At 42.2% G+C, this 19,383-nt stretch overlaps 1 protein-coding gene across 1 annotated transcript in view; it reads right to left on the reverse strand.

The window, feature by feature from the left end:
- The window catches only part of SASH3 (SAM and SH3 domain containing 3), a 77,962-nt gene that overhangs the window by 23,083 nt on the left and 35,496 nt on the right, over positions 1–19,383 (reverse strand). The window contains exons 3-4 of the mRNA XM_077485365.1: positions 15,714–15,857; positions 10,553–10,670 (exon numbers count right to left, since the gene is read on the reverse strand). Of these exons, the coding sequence (XP_077341491.1) occupies positions 10,553–10,670; positions 15,714–15,857 (262 nt within the window). The remainder of the gene's footprint in view (positions 1–10,552; positions 10,671–15,713; positions 15,858–19,383) is intronic.

The raw sequence follows: 19,383 nt of genomic DNA on the forward strand, positions 1-19,383 counted from the left end.
ACATCAGCACCGTGATATACAGCACTGACAGCAGCACCGTGACATTAAGCACTCACACCAGCACCGTGATATACAGCACTGACAGCAGCACCGTAAGCTGCCCCAGGAGTAAGTCAGCACAGCACAGGGATGGTGTGATCCCCTCATAATTAGCAGGCCCAGGAGAAACTCAGCACAGCACAGGGATGGTGGGAGCCCCTCATAATAAGAACCCCCAGGAGGAAGTCAGCACAGCACAGGGATGGTGTGATCCCCTCATAAGCAGCCCCAGTAGAAATATGACACCGCTCAACCTCTTCAAAGAGGAGGGTAGGGGCATATAGTACGGTGTGCTTTTGTGTATTGTGGACCGATAACAGTCCTTATAGAATAGCAGACTGTACCTCACTCAACCCTATGTACTGTAGCACCCTAGACCAAGTTACCAGTCCTTATAAGAACTTTTGTGGACCAAGCAGGTTGTGTGTTAGTGATTAGCAGACTGTACGTCAGTCCCTATACCAATGAAGGACTGCTGCAGTATAGGGCAGCGGTCAGCAGTGGTGCACCTCAACCCTATGTATTGTGGACCGATAGCGGTCCTTACAGAACAGCAGACTGTACTGCACTCAACCCTATGTACTGTAGCACCCTACACAGACCAAGTTACCAGTCCTTATAAGGACCTTTGTGGAACAAGTGAGTTGTGAATGATTAGCAGACTGCAGCAGAAGGGCAGCAGTCAAGTATAATATTCTTTCTATATTTGGAAGAAAGAATATTATACATGTACAAGCCTATTACCGTACCACTGATACCAGTCCTGAAAAGAACCTTTGTGGAACTAATAGTAACAGCAACTCTTTAAACTGACCCTCACTGCCTCACACACTGCTTCCTTCCTGTTTCTATACAAACTGGCAAAAAAGAGGAGACTGGAACAATTACTGGTTACTGGAATAGCTCTTTTGTGGACCTGATAGTAACAGCTAATGATGATGATGATGATGATGATGATGATGATGATGACTAAACTGACTCTCCCTGCAGCACACAGCGTCCTGTCCCTTTCTCTAAACTGACAAAAGACACTCAGGCTGCTGCAAGAATCAGTAGCACAGCAAACCTATATACACCTAACACCTATACCAGTCCTGAAAAGAACTTTTGTGTACCAAATAGCTAGCGATTTATCTCTCCCTACTCCACACAGCAACCTTTCCCTATAGTGACAGAAGAAAGAATGTAAAATGGCCGCCGGATCGGGTGTATTTATAGGTTAGGGGGAATGTCCAAGTGTCCATGTGCTGTCATGTCTCAATTGGCTGTCCTGTACCCCATGATGGATGTGTCATCATAGGTCAAAGTTCTTTTACACATTAAACACAAAGGTCCGCCGGGCGAACGACATCAATAGTCCGCCGAACGAGCGGACCACGAACGTCTGAAATTCGCCGCGAAACGACCGCCGGGCGAACCGTTCGGCCATCACTAATAAACATCACAAAAGTGAAAAGTGAGTTCATAGGATATCCTAGAATCCTTTCGTATAATTATTTTGTATTTCTGCCCCATTAGAGGGCAATTAAGGGCAGTCTGTTCACTTTTGTTGGCTGCAATTTATATTGGTGTGTTTTTTGGCAGCCTGGTACCCTGGCAGGGGAAGCGGACTCACTCAAGGCATGGAGTCCAGATACCAGCTGGTCTTCACCAGAGGTCCCGAAGGTGGGGATGGGCCAGGAATCTCTACTGATCCCTGGTTTTCTTTGCTACAAGCTGGCACCAGGTTGCAGCCCTCGGGATTGCCCCACCAAAGGGTTGCAGTAAAAGAAAGCCTAGAGTACAGACACCTTTCACAATTCTATAAACAAGAGAGAAGTCAGGGCTAGGCAGAGGCTGTGGCGGGTGGCAGGCAAGAGAGTAGTCAGGTCCAAGCAGATGTTGTGGTGGGCAGCATATAAGAGAGAATTCAGGTCCAGGCAGGGGATTAGATAGGCAGCAGGCAAGAGAGCATGGCCATGGTAAGTACAGGCAGAGGTTGAAATTAGATGGCAGGCAAGAGAGTAGTCAGGTCCAGGCAGAGGTTGAAATCAGGTGGTAGGAAAGAGAGTAGTCAGGTCCAGGTAGAGGTCATGGTAGGTGGCAGGCAAGAGAGCAGTCAGGTCCAGGTAGGTTTTACATATTTCTATTAATACTACTAATTTGAAGGCTATATCTATTTCTCTAGGTCCAGGTAGAGGTTTAAATTGTGCCAGGCAGAAGAGTAGTCAGGTCCAAGCAGATGTTGTGGTAAGCAGCAGGCAAGAGGGAAATCAGGTCCAGGCAGTGGTTGAGCCAGGCAGGAGGCAAGAGATCATTACATTCCGGGTTGGGGTTGAGCCAGGCAGGAGGTAAGGGAGTAGTCATGTCCAGGCAGAGGTTGTGTCAGGCAGCAGTTTAGACAGTAGTCTGGTCCAAGCAGATGTTGTCTTAGGCAGCAGGCAGGAGAGCATTCAAATCCAGGCAGGGGTTGAGCCAGGCAGGAGGCAAGAGAGTAGTCAGGTCCAAGCAGATGTTGTGGTGGGCAGCATATAAGAGATAATTCAGGTCCAGGCAGGGGATTAGATAGGCAGCAGGCAAGAGAGCATGGCCATGGTAAGTACAGTCAGAGGTTGAAATTAGGTGGCAGGCAAGAGAGTAGTCAGGTCCAGGCAGAGAGGCAGTGGTCGATATCAGGTGGCAGGCAAAAGAGTAGTCAGGTCCAAGCAGATGTTGTGGTAAGCAGCAGGCAAGTGTAAAATCGGGTCCAAGCGGTGGTTGAGCCAGGCAGGAGTCAAGAGAGCATTACATTCCGGGTTGGGGTTGAGCCAGGCAGGAGGCAAGAGAGTAGTCATGTCCAGACAGAGGTTGTGTCAGGCAGCAGGCTAGAAAGTAGTCTGGTCCAAGCAGATGTTGTGGTAGGCAGGAGAACATTCAATTCTAGGCAGGGGTTGAGCAAGGCAGGAGGCAAGAGAGTAGTCAGCTCCAGACATAGGTTTTGGCAGGCAGCAGGCTAGAGAGTAGTCTGGTCCAAGCAGATGTTGTGGTAGGCAGCAGGCAAGAGAGAAATCAGGACCAGGCAGTAGTTGAGCCAGGCAGCAGGCAAGAGAGTAGTCAGATCCAGGCAGATGTCATGATAGGTGGTAGGCAAGAGAGTATTCGGGTCCAGGCAGAGGTCATGATAGGTGGCAGGAAAGAGAGTGGTCAGGTTCAGGCAGAGGTCATGGTAGGTGTCAGGCAATAGTGTAGTCAGGTCCAAGCATTACATTCCGGGTTGGGGTTGAGCCAGGCAGGAGGCAAGAGAGTAGTCATGTCCAGACAGAGGTTGTGGCCGGCAGCAGGCTAGAAAGTAGTGTGGTCCAAGCAGATGTTGTGGTAGGCAGCAGGCAAGAGAGAAATCAGGTCCAGGCAGTAGTTGAGCCAGGCAGCAGGCAAGAGAGTGATCAGATCCAGGCAGAGGTCATGGTAGGTGGCAGCTAGGGATGAGCCGAACACCCCCCGGTTCGGTTCGCACCAGAACTTGCGAACGGCCCCCGCGTTCGGTACGAACGTTAGAACCCCATTGAAGTCTATGGGACTCGAACGTTCGAAATGGAAAGTGCTAATTTTAACGGCTAATATGCAAGATAGTGTCCTAAAAAGGGTTTGGGGACCTGCCTCCTGCCTCAGGGGACATGGGTCACTGCAAAAAAAAGTTTTAAAAACTGCCGTTTTGGCGGGAGCACTGATTTTACTGACGATTCCTTTAAATATGGTGCCTGGGGGGTGTCTGTAGTATGCCTGTGAAGTGCCACGTGTTTCCCGTGTTTAGAACAGTCCCTGCACAAAATGACATTAAACGGAAATAACACCATTTAAAACTGCTTGCGGTTTTAATGTTATATCTGGTTCCTGCAATATGGTTGAAAATCATTCAGAAAAATGGCATGGGTAGCCCTCCCTGCCCATTACCAGCCTATTTGGGTCTTGTACGCATATTAAGGGGAACCCCGTACCCATATTAAAAAAAGGAAATGCGTGTGGCCCCCAGGCCCTACAGTGGTGTGAAAAAGTGTTTGCCCCCTTCCTCATTTCCTGTTCCTTTGCATGTTTGTCACACTTAAGTGTTTCGGAACATCAAACCAATTTAAACAATAGTCAAGGACAACACAAGTAAACACAAAATGCAATTTGTAAATGAAGGTGTTTATTATTAAAGGTGAAAAAAAATCCAAACCATCATGGCCCTGTGTGAAAAAGTGATTGCCCCCCTTGTTAAAACATACTATAACTGTGGTTGTCCACACCTGAGTTCAATTTCTCTAGCCACACCCAGGCCTGATTATTGCCACACCTGTTCACAATCAAGGCATCACTTAAATAGGAGCTGCTTGACACAGTAAGGTCCACCAGAAGATCCTTAAAAGCTACACATCAGGCCGAGACCCAAAGAAATTCAGGAACAATTGAGAAAGAAAGTAATTGAGATCTATCAGTCTGGAAAGGGTTATAAAGCCATTTCCAAAGCTTTGGGAATCCAGCGAACCACAGTGAGAGCCATTATCCACAAATGACGAAGACATGGAACAGTGGTGAACCTTCCCAGGAGTGGCCGGCCGCCCAAAATTACCCCAAGAGCGCAGCGACGACTCATCCAAGAGGTCACAAAAGACCCCACAACAACGTCCAAGGAACTGCAGGCCTCACTTGCCTCAGTTAAGGTCAGCGTTCATGCCTCCACCATCAGGAAAAGACTGGGCAAAAATGGCCTGCATGGCAGAGTTCCAAGGAGAAAACCACTGCTGAGCAAAAAGAACATCAAAGCTCATCTCAATTTCTCCACAACACATCTTGATGATCCCCAAGACTTTTGGGACAACATTCTGTGGACCGATGAGACAAAAGTGGAACTCTTTGGAAGGTGTGTGTCCAAGTATATCTGGCGTAGAAGGAACACTGCATTTCATAAAAAGAACATTATACCAACAGTAAAATATGGTGGTGGTAGTGTGATGGTCTGGGGCTGTTTTGCTGCTTCAGGACCTGGAAGACTTGCCGTGATAAAAGGAACTATGAATTCTGCTGTCTACCAAGAGATCCTGAAGGAGAATGTCCGACCATCTGTTCGTGTACTCAAGCTGAAACGAACTTGGGTTCTGCAGCAGGACAATGATCCTAAACACACCAGCAAGTCCACCACCGAATGGCTGAAGAAAAACAAAATGAAGACTTTGGAGTGGCCTAGCCAAAGTCCTGACCTGAATCCTATTGAGATGTTGTGGTATGACCTTAAAAAGGCCGTTCATGCTCGAAAACCCTCTAATGTAACTGAATTAGGACAATTCTGCAAAGATGAGTGGGCCAAAATTCCTCCAGGACGCTGTAAAAGCCTCATTGCACGTTATCGCAAACGCTTGGTTGCAGTTGTTGCTGCTAAGGGTGGCCCAACCAGTTATTAGGTTTAGGGGGCAATCACTTTTTCACACAGGGCCATGATGGTTTGGATTTTTTTTCACCTTTAATAATAAACACCTTCATTTACAAATTGCATTTTGTGCTTACTTGTGTTGTCCTTGACTATTGTTTAAATTGGTTTGATGTTCCGAAACACTTAAGTGTGACAAACATGCAAAGGAACAGGAAATGAGGAAGGGGGCAAACACTTTTTCACACCACTGTATATACTCAGAACAGCAGTATACAGGCGGTGCAAACAAGACAGGGACTGTGTAGGTTTGTTGTGTTAAGTTGAATCTGTTTGTCATTTTCAACCGGTACATTTTTAAAGTGTAGCTCCAGTCAAAAAAACTATCTTTAAGCTTTTTGGAAAACATAGGGAAGGGTTATCACCCCTGTATAATTTGTTTTGTCGTCCATCTTTTTTCATCTCACTTGCTGCTGTCTCCTTGCGTTTGCAAGTAGGAGATGTTTGTAAGTTGGATGTTTGAAAGTAGGGGCCTGCCCTATATTATAGCGGTATGTACTGGGTACAGAGCACGCAGACAGCACGCACTATCTCCTAACACTACTGACTGCAAGCTCTATTATTAACCACTTGTTAGCCCAATGTTTGCATAAAGTGAAAGATGAAGTTATGCTGAGTAAATAGATATCAAACATGTCACTCTTCAAAATTGCACATGCCCGTGGAATGGCGCCAAACGTCGCTACTTAAAAAATCCCCATAGGCGACGCTTTAATTTTTTTTTTACTGGTTACATGTTTTGAGTTGCAGAGGAGGTCTAGGGCTAGAATTATTGCTCTCGCTCTAACATTCTCGGCGAAACCTCACATGTGTGGCACATGCGAGCACATGGGGACATGGGCGCTTTAATTTTTATTTTATTTTTTTTATTGTTCATTTTACTTTATTTATGTTAGTTTGACATTTTTTTCCCCAAAAATATATTTTTGATCACTTTTATTCCTATTACAAGAAATGTAAACATCCCTTGTAATAGGAATATGGGGTGACAGGTCCTCTTTACAGTGAAATCTGGGGGGTCAATATGACCCCACATCTCACCTCTAGGCTGGGAAGCCTGAAATAAAAAATAAAAAAATGATTCTGGCTTTGATCGTACTGGCGAGTTGGTAGAAGCACCGGAGGGCGGTGAGGGGTGGGGGGCGTCTATGGCTGGGTATTTCAGGGTATCACCGAGTATGGCTGGGTATCTCTGAGTATGGCTGGGTATGGCAATTTATGGCAGGGTATTACAGAGTATTGGCGGGGTATTGGCGGGGTACTACAGAGTAATAGCAGGGTACTGCAGAGTATTGTGGGTACTGCAGAGTATTGTGGGTACTGCAGAGTAATGGCAGGTACTGCAGAGTATTGGGGGGTACTGCAGAGTAATGGGGGTTACTGCAGAGTAATGGCAGGGTACTGCAGAGTAATGGCAGGGTACTGCAGAGTAATGGCAGGGTAATGCACTGCAGAGTAATGGCAGGGTACTGCACTGCAGAGTAATGGCGGGGTACTGCAGAGTAATGGCGGGGTACTGCAGAGTAATGGCGGGGTACTGCAGAGTAATGGCAGGGTACTGCAGAGTAATGGCAGGGTACTGCACTGCAGAGTAATGGCAGGGTACTGCACTGCAGAGTAATGGCGGGGTACTGCAGAGTAATGGCGGGGTACTGCAGAGTAATGGCGGGGTACTGCAGAGTAATGGCAGGGTACTGCACTGCAGAGTAATGGCGGGGTACTGCACTGCAGAGTAATGGCGGGGTACTGCACTGCAGAGTAATGGCGGGGTACTACAGAGTAATGGCAGGGTACTGCACTGCAGAGTAATGGCAGGGTACTGCACTGCAGAGTAATGGCGGGGTACTGCACTGCAGAGTAATGGCGGGGTACTGCAGAGTAATGGCGGGGTACTGCAGAGTAATGGCGGGGTACTGCAGAGTAATGGCAGGGTACTGCACTGCAGAGTAATGGCGGGGTACTGCACTGCAGAGTAATGGCGGGGTACTGCACTGCAGAGTAATGGCGGGGTACTACAGAGTAATGGCAGGGTACTGCACTGCAGAGTAATGGCAGGGTACTGCACTGCAGAGTAATGGCGGGGTACTGCACTGCAGAGTAATGGCGGGGTACTGCAGAGTAATGGCGGGGTACTGCACTGCAGAGTAATGGCGGGGTACTGCAGAGTAATGGCGGGGTACTGCAGAGTAATGGCAGGGTACTGCAGAGTAATGGCAGGGTACTGCAGAGTATGCACTGGTATTGCAGAGTATTGGCAGGGAATTGAGGGGTTAAATTCGGTGAGGAGCGATGTGGGCACTGCAGATGCAGCCCACATCGCTGCTGACACCGATCTCTTTCCCCTCCGCTGTACCGATCGGTACAGAAAGAGGAGGGAGGAACAGGCGTCATAACATGACGCCGGTTTGTTTCCAAGTGATCACTCCGTCATTTGACGGAGCAATCATGTGGTAAACGGCCGCTATGAGCTGTGGACCCGGCGGTCACGGATGCTCTCGAGTGCGCACACCTCGGGGCACGCGAGAGCAGAATTCTGGGAGGCCGTTAATTAACGGCCTCTCTGAGTTAAACAACCGCCCTGAAGCCGTTAATCGGCAATGGGCAGTTGTTAAGTGGTTAAAGCTAGATCACTAGCTATATAGGTGAGGTGAATATAGTGGTGTATACTGCAGTCAGGGCACAGACAACAACCACTACACAGCAGCAAGATAGGAAATCAGCCAAAAACGATCGGTGTGTACTGTGTTGAAGGTACACAGAACACCCACTGCTTCAGATTCCAACACACTACACGAGGCCGCCTCAAAGGCGGCCTTATATAGTGTGGGGCGTGCACTACACAGCCTGAGCTATGATTTGCCACTGGCAGGATGCCTGTGGCCAATCATGGCTCTCCTCGCTGCCGGCGCTGCGATTGGCCAAGCATGCGGGGTCACAGTGCATGCTTGGCCAATCATCGGGCAGCAATGCACTGCGCCATCGCAGTGCATTGTGGTCCGCGCGCGCGTCACTCGAATTTTGACGCGAACGGCCCAAACGTTCGGAATTCGCCGAACGCACGAACAGCCAATGTTCGAGTCGAACGTACGTTCGACTCGAACACAAAGCTCATCCCTAGTGGCAGGCAAGAAAGTGGTCAGGTTTAGGCAGAGGTCATGGTAGGTGTCGGGCAATAGAGCAGTCAGGTCCAAGCAGATGTTGTGGTAGGCAGCAGGTAAGAGAGCATTCAGGTTCAGGCAGGGGATTAGCCAGGTATATGTAGGTCCAGGCAGAAGTCGAAATAAGGTTGCAGGCAAATGAGTAGTCAGGTCCAGGCAGAGGTCATGGTATTTGGCAGGCAAAAGAGTAGTCAGGTCCAAGCAGATGTTATTGTAGGCAGCAGGCAAGAGGGTAATCAGATCTAAGCAGTGGTTGATCCAGGCAGCAGGCAAGAGAGCATTTAGTTCCAGGCAGCAGGCAAGAGAGCATTTAGTTCCAGGCAGCAGGCAAGAGAGTAATCAGGTCCGGACAGAGGTTGTGGCAGGCAGCAGGTAAGAGAGTGGTCTGACCGAAGCAGACGCTGTGGTAGGTAGCAGGCAAGAGAGAAATCAGGTCCAGGCAGGGGTTGAGCCAGGCAGCAGGTAAGAGAGTAGTCTGGTCCAGGCAGATGTCATGTTGGGTAGCAGTGAAGAGAGTGGTCAGGTTCAGGCAGGGATCAAGGCAGGCAGCAGGCAAGAGAGTGGCCAGATCAATTCAGGTCAGCAACAAACAGGCAACTAACAGATAAGTATTATAGCACTTTATCTTTCAGGTAGGTAGCTGGTGATAATACACAACAACGGGCACTTCAAAGGCTGAAATATCACTTTTGGTCAGAGGTCACATCCAGCCTCAATATTGGGAACTATGGAATTCTTGGAGGTCCTAGGAATTCTGGAAGACCCTCCAGAGATATATGGGCCCAGCAGAGTGAAAGGCCTGTTGCTGGCCTGTGCCAAGTCAATGTTATCATTTGGTATTTGCATAATTCCTACTTTGAAATAGTGACTTTGCCTAGGCTGAGATGATGTCACCAGTCTGCTCCAGGCAGGAGGAGGCATTTCCTCAGTCATCTCTCCCCCAGGGACTTTACCTAGGCTGAGACAATGTCATCAGTCTGCTGCAGGCAGGAGGCAGCATTTCCTCAGTCTTCTCTCCCCCAGTCACTTTGCCTAGTCTGAGACAATGTCATCAGTCTGCTGCAGGCAGGAGGAAACATTTCCACAGTCATCTCTCCCCCAGTGACTTTTCCTAGACTGAGACAATGTCATCAGTTTGCTGCAGGCAGGAGGAAGCATTACCTCAATCTCCTCAAGCATTCCTTCAGTCGCCTCTCTCCAAGGCTGAGACGATGTCACCAGTCTGCTGCAGGCAGGAGGAATCATTTTCTCAGTTTCCTCTGCCCTAGTAACTTTGCCTAGGCTGAGACAATGTCACCAGTCTGCTGCAGGCAGGAGGAAGCATTCCTTCAGTCGCCTCTCTCCAAGGCTGAGACAATGTCACCAGTCTGCTGCAGGCAGGAGGAAGCATTTCCTCAGTCGCCCCCCCCCCCCCCCCCAGAGCTCAGACTGCAACATTGTAACTATGCAGCAAGTCACAAAATGAGAAGCTGCAGCAGAGGCTGATCTGTGTCAAACGTTTGCGAACACAATCAGCTCCTGTATTCACACGACTGCCATCTCAGTCTATATCGGGGGGGGGGGGGGCAACCCGTAGCCCTTCAGCTGTTGTGGAACTACATTTCCCATGAGGCATTGCAAGGCTGGAAGTTCCAATTACTCCCACGATGGGACCTGTCGTTCTGCAACAGCTGGAGGGCCACGGGTTGCCTCCCCCCGGTCCAGGGCGTAGATTGTGACCCTGAATGATGACTGAACAAAGATGGTGCCGTCCTCCTGGGGAGAAAAGCAGATGAAGATGTCATCGGGGGGGGGGGGGGGCGCTGTGATCTCTGGGAGACTAATAAATACCTGACATATTACTTGATACATTCACTAAAAGATCCACATCCAAAAAAAAAAAAAATTCCAGATTTGCAGTCTCCCTCGTCGTGCTGCAGGAAACGACACTCACCGATGGAGGTCTGTCTGCTGACAGATGTGTGCGGATGGTCCTCCGGATCGGAGAGCTTCCCGTCCAAACTGCCGTCTAAAGACGTCGGAGACAATGACCCCGGCTCCCCCGTCTCCCCCTACAGGACACAATGAGAAAGGTTAAAAGGGGGACTCCGCCCACACACAACACATAATACAGCACATGTGATCCGAGGCCTCAGCTATAAAGCAGGGGGCGGGACTACAAATCCCATCAGCCTCTGGGGGGTCAGGCCTGTGGCTGTAAGCCTTGCAATGCCTCATGGGATTTGTAGTTCCCCTTGGAAAATGCTTATAATGCACAGCCCATCGGTGTGACCCCCGCTTCTGGGGATTCGCAGGTCCTTGTGTCCCCGGCATGGACAATAAAAAGGACATCAACTCTCTGCTCAGGTCCTCCTAGTGTCCCCCCCGTCCCCGCCCCCAGTGTCTGAAACATGTCAGGCAGCTGTGGGGGGGGGGGGGGATATAAAAGAGACTCAGGGGCCGCTTTATTAAATAGCCAAATAGTGACCACAACAGACATGCGCGGTTCGTTCGAAATTTGGACAAATTTTTGTATTTCAGAAATTCGGATTTATTCAAATTTTTACGAATTGCAATACTACCGAATTTTAACAAATCCGAAATAACGAAAAAAAATAAAAAAATCTTAAAGGAATTCAAATTGATTCGAATCGTTTTCAACTTTCTAAAGAGAATAAAATAGAATAGAAAATAGAGGAATAGAATAGAAAAAAAATGAATAGAATAGAAAAAAATAAACAAAAGAAAAAGAATAGAAAAGAATATAACAGAAATTTAAAGAATAGAAAAGAATATGATTAAAGAAAAGAATAGAATATATTAGAGTAAAACAGAATACAATAAAATAATAGAATAGACTATAATAGAATATAATTGAAGAAAATAATGGAACAGAATAGAAAGAATATAACAATTTCCCAAAATTCTAATAGAATCAAATAGAAAAGAATAGATTAAAATTCGAATAGTTTTAGACTTTCTAAAGAGAAAAAAAAATAGAATAGAAAATAGAGCAATAGAATAGAAAAAAAATGAATAGAATAGAAAAAAAATGAATAGAATAGAAAAAAAAATAAACAAAAGAAATAGAATAGAAAAGAATATAACAGAAAATTAAAGAGTAGAAAAGAATATGATTAAAGAAAAGAATATAGCAGAAAATAAAAGAATAGAATATATTAGAGTAAAACAGAATACAATAAAATAATAGAATAGACTATAATAGAATATAATTGAAGAAAATAATTGAACAGAATAGAAAGAATATAACAATTTCCCAAAATTCTAATAGAATCAAATAGAAAAGAATAGATTAAAATAGAATAGAGAATAACAGAAAAAAAAATTTCAGACTGAATTCGAATTGATTCAAAAAGTTTTCAAATTTGAATAGTTTTCGACTTTCTAAAGAGAAAAAAATAGAATAGAAAAAAAAATGAATAGAATAGAAAAAAAAATGAATAGAATAGAAAAAAACAAAAAAATAGAATAGAAAAGAATATAACAGAAAATTAAAGAATAGAAGAGAATATGATTAAAGAAAAGAATACAGCAGAAAATAAAAGAATAGAATGAGTAAAACAGAATACAATAAAATAATAGAATAGACTATAATAGAATATAATTGAAGAAAATAATGGAACAGAATAGAAAGAATATAACAATTTCCCAAAATTCTAATAGAATCAAATAGAAAAGATTAGATTAGAATAGAATAGAGAATAACAGAAAAAAAACATTTCAGACGGAATTCGAATTGATTCCAATAGTTTTCAAATTTGAATAGTTTTCGACTTTCTAAAGAGAAAAAAATTGAATAGAAAATAAAGCAATAGAATAGAAAAAATGAATAGAATAGAAAAAAAATGAATAGAATAGAAAAAATGTAAATAAAAGAATAGAATATAATAGAGTAAAACCAAATACAAAAAAAGAATAGGCTATAATAGAATAGAAAAGAATAGAATTAAAGAAAATAATAGAATGGAATAGAAAGAATAAAAGCATTAGAATAGAATAGAAAATAACAGAAAATAACAAAAAGAATTCGGACGGAATTCGAATTGATTTGAGTAGTTTTCAAATCAATTTTGAATAGTTTTCGAATTCGAATCGTTTTCGACTTTCTAAAGAGGTTAATATAGAATAGAAAATCGAGGAATAGAATAGAAAAAAAATGGAATATAATAGAAAAGAATAGAACAGAAAATAAAATAAATAGAATATAATAGAGTAAAACAGAATACAAAAAAAAATAATAGTATAGAATTAAAGAAAAGAATATAACAGAAAATAAAAGAATGGGATATAATAGAGTAAAAACAGAATACAATAAAATAATAGAAGAGACTAAAATAGAATAGAAAATTATAGAATTCAAGAAAAGAATAGAATGGGATAGAAAGAATATAACCATTTCCCAAAATTCAAATAGAATCAAACAGAAAAGAATAGATTAGAATAGAATAGAAAACAACAGAATTTTTTTTAGATGGAATTCGAATTGATTCAAATCATTTTCTAAATAGTTTTCAAATTTGAATAGTTTTCAACTTTCTAAAGAGAATAAAATAGAATAGAGAAAAAAATTCAATAGAATAGAAAAGAATATAACAGAAAATTAAAGAATAGAAAAGAATATGATTAAAGAAAAGAATATAGCAGTAAATAAAAGAATAGAATATAATAGAGTAAAACAGAATACAATAAAAGAATAGAATAGACTATAATAGAATATAATTAAAGAAAAGAATGGAATGGAATAGAAAGAATATAACCATTTGCCAGAATTCTAATAATCAAATAGAAAAGAATAGATTAGAATAGAATAGAGAATAACAGAAAAAAAAATCAGACGGAATTCAAATTGATTCAAATAGTTTTCAAATTTGAATAGTTTTCGACTTTCTAAAGAGAATAAAATAGAATAGAGAAAAAAATTGAATAGGATAGAACAGAATATAACAGAAAATTAAAGAATAGAATATAATAGAGTAAAACAGAATAAAAAAAAGGAATAGAATAGACTATAATAGAATAGAAAAGAATATGATTAAAGAAAAGAATATAACAGAAAATAAAATAATTAAATATAATAGAGTAAAAAAGAATACAATAATAGAACAGAATAGACTATAATAGAATATAATTAAAGAAAAGAATAGAATGGAATAGAAAGAATATAACCATTTCCCAAAATTCTGTTAATCAAATAGAAAAGAATAGATTAGAATAGAATAAAAAATAACAGAAAAAAATTTCAGACGGAATTCAAATTGATTTAAATACTTTTCGAATCAATTTCGAATAGTTTTCAAATCCAAATGGTTTTCGACTTTCTAAAGAGAATAAAATAGAAAATAGAGAAATAGAATAGAAAAAAAATAGAATAGAAAAGAATATAACAGAAAATAAGAGAATAGAATATAATAGAGTAAAAGAGAATACAAAAAATAGAATAGACTATAATAGAATAGAACAAAATAGAAGTAAAGAAATTAATATAACAGAAAATAAAAGAATAGAATACAATAGAGTAAAACAGAATACAATAAAAGAATAGAATAGACTAAAATAGAATAGAAAATAATAGAATTAAATAAAAGAATAGAATGAAATAGAAAGACTATAACCATTTCCCAAAACTCAAATAGAATGAAATAGAAAAGAATAGATTAGAATAGAAGGGAAAATAACAGAAAATAACAACCATAAAAAAAAATTTGGACGGAATTCGAATTGACTCGAAAAATTTTCGAATCAAATTTCAAATCATTTTCTAATTCAAATAGTTTCCGACTTTCTGAAGAGAATAAAATAGCATAGAAACTAGAGGAATCGAATAAAAAAAAGTAATAGAATATAACAGAAAATAAAAGAATAAAATATAATAGAGTAAAGCAGAATACAAAAAAGAATAGAACATACTATAATAGAATAGAAAAGAATACAATGGAATAGAAAAAATATAACCATTTCCCAAAATTCTAATAGAAAAGAATAGATTAGAATAGAATAGAAAATAACAGAAAAATAACAGGAAAAAAATTTGGACAGAATTCGAATTGATTTGAATAGTTTTTGAATCAATTTAGAATAGTTTTCAAATTTGAATCGTTTTCTAAAGAGAATAAAATAGAATAGAAAATAGAGGAATAGAATACAAAAAAATTATAGAATGGAAAAGAACATAACAGAAAATAAAAGAATAGAATATAATAGAGTAAAACAGAATAGAATATACTAAAATAGAATAGAAAATAATATAATTGAAGAAAAGGATAGAATGGAATAGAAAGAATATAACTATTTCCCAAAATTCAAATAGAATAGAATAGAAAATAACAGAATAGGGTAGAAAAAAATAACAGAATAGAATAGAATACAATAGAAAGAATATAACTATCTTCCAAAATTCAAATTTTGAATAGAATACATTTTAATTTGAATAGAAAATAATACAATATATAGAAAAGAAAATAATAGAATCAAAAAGAATAGATTAGAATAGGAAGATGGTTATATTATTTCTATTTTATTCTATTCTTTTTTCATTCTTTTCATTTTTATTCTATTCTTTTCTCTTATTTACAATTCTATTTCGTTCTGTTTTACTCTATTACATTATATTCTTTTATATTCGGTTATGTTCTTTTCTATTCTATTTTTTTTCCTATTCTATTACCTTATTTTCTATTCTATTTTACTCTGTTTTACTCTATTACATTATATTCTTTTATATTCTGCTATATTATTTTCTATTCTATCTTTTTCTATTCTATTCCTTTATTTTCTATTCTATTTTCTTTTTGTTTTTCTCTATTACATTATATTCTTTTATATTCTGTTATATTCAATTCCATTCTATTAATTTTTTTTTTTCAATTCTATTCCTTTATTTTCTATTTTATTTCATTGTCATTGGAAAACGATTCGGATTCGAAAACTATTTGAATCGATTCGAATTCCTGAAATATTCGAATCGATTTTAGAATACGAATAACCAAAACGAATTCCGAAAAAACAAAACAAATTAAACTAAACAAATTCATGTAAATAATTAATCGAAAAGGAAAGGAAATGTTTTTGTTCTCTGCCCCCCGATCTCCTCTCACCATCTCGTCAGCCATGGCCTTCATCATCATCTTGCCGCTTTTCCTGTTCATTGTCCGCGATATCACCGCCCGCCATTTCTTGCTTAGTTTTCCCGCACTGCGTTTCCCGTCTTCGTTGGCGTGCGTGTTTTCATCTTCTGGGATCTGCAAAAAGGAAACAAAACGTAGCAAAATGACAAAACCTGAAACCTGGCTTTCGTTTACCGCTATTAGAATTGATCACAACGCGCCCTGCGCCGGTTGCACCGCCTCCTCTCCTGGGCGGGAACGGCTTCCTCGGACAACCCGTGCGATCCATACATACAAAGACACCAAAAACAAATACGTTCAGAAATGAAGTTCTGTGTAATAAAAATGGAAGGACACAGGAAAAAGTATTGGAACCCCCGCTAACTGAAATGTATTCAATACTTGGTACAAAATCTTTGGTTGGTGATGGAGGCTTCAAGACTCCGGCTCCTGTATGGAGAAACGAGTCGCATGCGTTCCTCAGCTGTGATTTTGGACCATTCTTCCACACAAACAGTCTTCAAATCTTGAAGGTCCCGTCTTCAAATGCTAAAGGTCCCGTGGGCCCGTCTTCAAATCTTGAAGGTCCCATCTTCAAATCTTGAAGGTCCTGTGGGCCCATCTTCAAATCTTGAAGGTCCCGTCTTCAAATCTTGAAGGTCCCGTCTTCAAATCTTGAAGGTCCCGTCTTCAAATCTTGAAGGTCCTGTGGGCCCATCTTCAAATCTTGAAGGTCCCGTCTTCAAATCTTGAAGGTTCCATCTTCAAATCTTGAAGGTTCCATCTTCAAATCTTGAAGGTCCCATCTTCAAATCTTGAAGGTCCCATCTTCAAATCTTGAAGCTCCCATCTTCAAATCTTGAAGGTCCTGTGGGCCCATTTTCTAATCTTGAAGGTCCTGTCTTCAAATCTTGAAGGTCCCGTGGGCCCATCTTCAAATCTTGAAGCCCCGTGGGCCCATCTTCAAATCTTGAAGGTCCCGTCTTCAAATCATGAAGGTCCCGTGGGCCCGTCTTCAAACCTTGAAGGTCCCATGGGCCCATCTTCAAATCTTGAAGGTCTTGTCTTCAAATCTTGAAGGTCCCATCTTCAATTCTTGAAGGTCCTGTCTTCAAATCTTGAAGGTCCCATCTTCAAATCTTGAAGGTCCCGTCTTCAAATCATGAAGGTCATGTGGGCCTGTCTTCAAACCTTGAAGGTCCCGTGGACCTGTCTTCAAACCTTGAAGGTCCCGTGGGCCTGTCTTCCAACCTTGAAGGTCCCGTGGGCCCGTCTTCAAACCTTGAAGGTCCCGTGGGCCCGTCTTCAAACCTTGAAGGACCTGTGGGCCCGTCTTCAAATCTTGAAGGTCCCGTCTTCAAACCTTGAAGGTCCCATGGGCCTGTCTTCAAACCTTGAAGGTCCCGTGGGCCCATCTTCAAACCTTGAAGGTCCTGTCTTCAAACCTTGAAGGTCCCGTGGGCCCATCTTCAAATCTTGAAGCCCTGTGGGCCCATCTTCAAATCTTGAAGGTCCCGTCTTCAAATTATGAAGGTCCCGTGGGCCCGTCTTCAAACATTGAAGGTCCCGTCTTCATATCTTGAAGGTCCCATGGGCCTCTTCTATAAACTCCGATCTTTAGTTCTTTCCATATATTTTCTATTGGATTCAAGTCAGGTGATTGGCTGGGCCATTCTAGCAGCTTTATTTTCTTTCTCCATGGCTTTGTGTTTGGGATGATTGTCCTCCTCAGATGTCCTCCATCGTTTCATCTTCATCATCCTGGTAGGTGGCCACTGATTTTTATCACCGTTCATCCTTCCTTCAATGATATGATATGAAGTTTGCCAGTACCATATGTTGAAAAAAAGCCCCGACCACACCATGATGTTCCCGCCTCCAAACCTCACTGTTGGTATGGGGGTGTTTTTGGGGTGATGTGCCATGTGACCTCCAAACATGGTGTATGTTATTGCCTCCAAAGAGTTCAATTTTGGTCTCCTCTGACCAGACGATATTCTCCCCGTATTTCACAGGTGTATCTAAATGTTGTGCAGCTAACTTTAATCGAGCTTCACCAAGCTTTTTCTTCAGCAATGGAGTGTTGCGTGGTGAGCGGGCACACATGCCAGGGCGGGTGAGTGCGTTACTTATTGTGTACCTGTTCCAGGTCTCCAGGAAGCTCTCCACAAGTGGTCCTTGGCTCTTGACCAACTCTTCTGAGAATCCTTTTCACTCCTCTGTCAGAAATCTTTTGCGAGGAGCCCCTGGTCGTGGCCGGTTTATGGTGAAATTACGTTCTTTCTAGTTCCGGATTATTGCGCGGTGAGCGGGCATACAGGCCATGGTGGGTGAGTGCGTTACTTATTGTTGCACCTTCTAATTCCAAGTCTTTCTGAAGCTCTTCACAAGTGGTCTTCTGAGAATTCTTTTCACTCCTCTGTCAGAAATCTTTTGCGAGGAGCCCCTGGTCATGGCCGGTTTATGGTGAAATGATGTTCTTTCTAGTTCCGTATTATTGCGTGGTGAGCGGGCATACAGGCCATGGCGGGTCAGTGCATTACTTATTGTTGTACCTGCTAATTCCAGGTCTCCAGGAAGCTCTCCACAAGTGGTCCTTGGCTCTTGACCAACTCTTTTGAGAATTGTTTTCACTCCTCTGTGAGAAATCTTGCGAGGAGCCCCTGGTCGTGGCCGGTTTATGGTGAAATGATGTTCTTTCTAGTTCCGGATTATTGCATGGTGAGTGTGCATACAGGCCATGGCGGGTCAGGGCGTTACTTATTGTTGTACCTGCTAATTCCAGGTCTTTCTGAAGCTCTCCACAAGTGGTCCTTGGCTCTTGGACAACTCTTCTGATAATTCTTTTCACTCCTCTGTCAGAAATGTTGCGAGGAGCCCCTGGTCGTGGCCACCTTATGGTGAAATGATGTTCTTTCTAGTTCCGGATTATTGCGTGTTGAGCGTGCATACAGGCCATGGCGGGTCAGTGCATTATTTATTGTTGTATCTGCTAATTCCAGGTCTCCAGGAAGCTCTCCACAAGTGGTCCTTGGCTCTTGGACAACTCTTCTGAGAATCCTTTTCACTTCTCTGTCAGAAATCTTTTGCGAGGAGCCCCTGGTCGTGACCGGTTTATGGTGAAATTACGTTATTTCTAGTTCCAAATTGTTGCATGGTGAGCGGGCATACAGGCCATGGTGGGTGAGTGCGTTACTTATTGTTGCACCTTCTAATTCCAAGTCTTTCTGAAGCTCTTCACAAGTGGTCTTCTGAGAATTGTTTTCACTCCGTCAGAAATGTTGCGAGGAGCCCCTGGTCGTGGCCACCTTATGGTGAAATAATGTTCTTTCTAGTTCTGGATTATTGCGTGGTGAGCGTGCACACAAGCCATGGCGGGTCAGTGCATTATTTATTGTTGTACCTGCTAATTCCAGGTCTTTCTGAGGCTCTCCACAAGTGGTCCTTGGCTCTTGACCAACTCTTTTGAGAATTGTTTTCACTCCTCTGTCAGAAATCTTGCGAGGAGCCCCTGGTCGTGGCCGGTTTATGGTGAAATGATGTTCTTTCTAGTTCCGTATTATTGCGCGTTGAGCGGGCATACAAGCCATGGCAGGTGAGTGCGTTACTTATTGTTGTACCTGCTAATTCCAGGTCTCCAGGAAGCTCTCCACAAGTGGTC

The sequence above is a fragment of the Lithobates pipiens genome, unplaced genomic scaffold (genome assembly GCF_037356315.1).
Source record: "Lithobates pipiens isolate NorthernLeopardFrog02 unplaced genomic scaffold, aLitPip1_a1.2 Scaffold_1, whole genome shotgun sequence".
NCBI classification, from domain to species: Eukaryota; Metazoa; Chordata; class Amphibia; order Anura; family Ranidae; genus Lithobates; species Lithobates pipiens.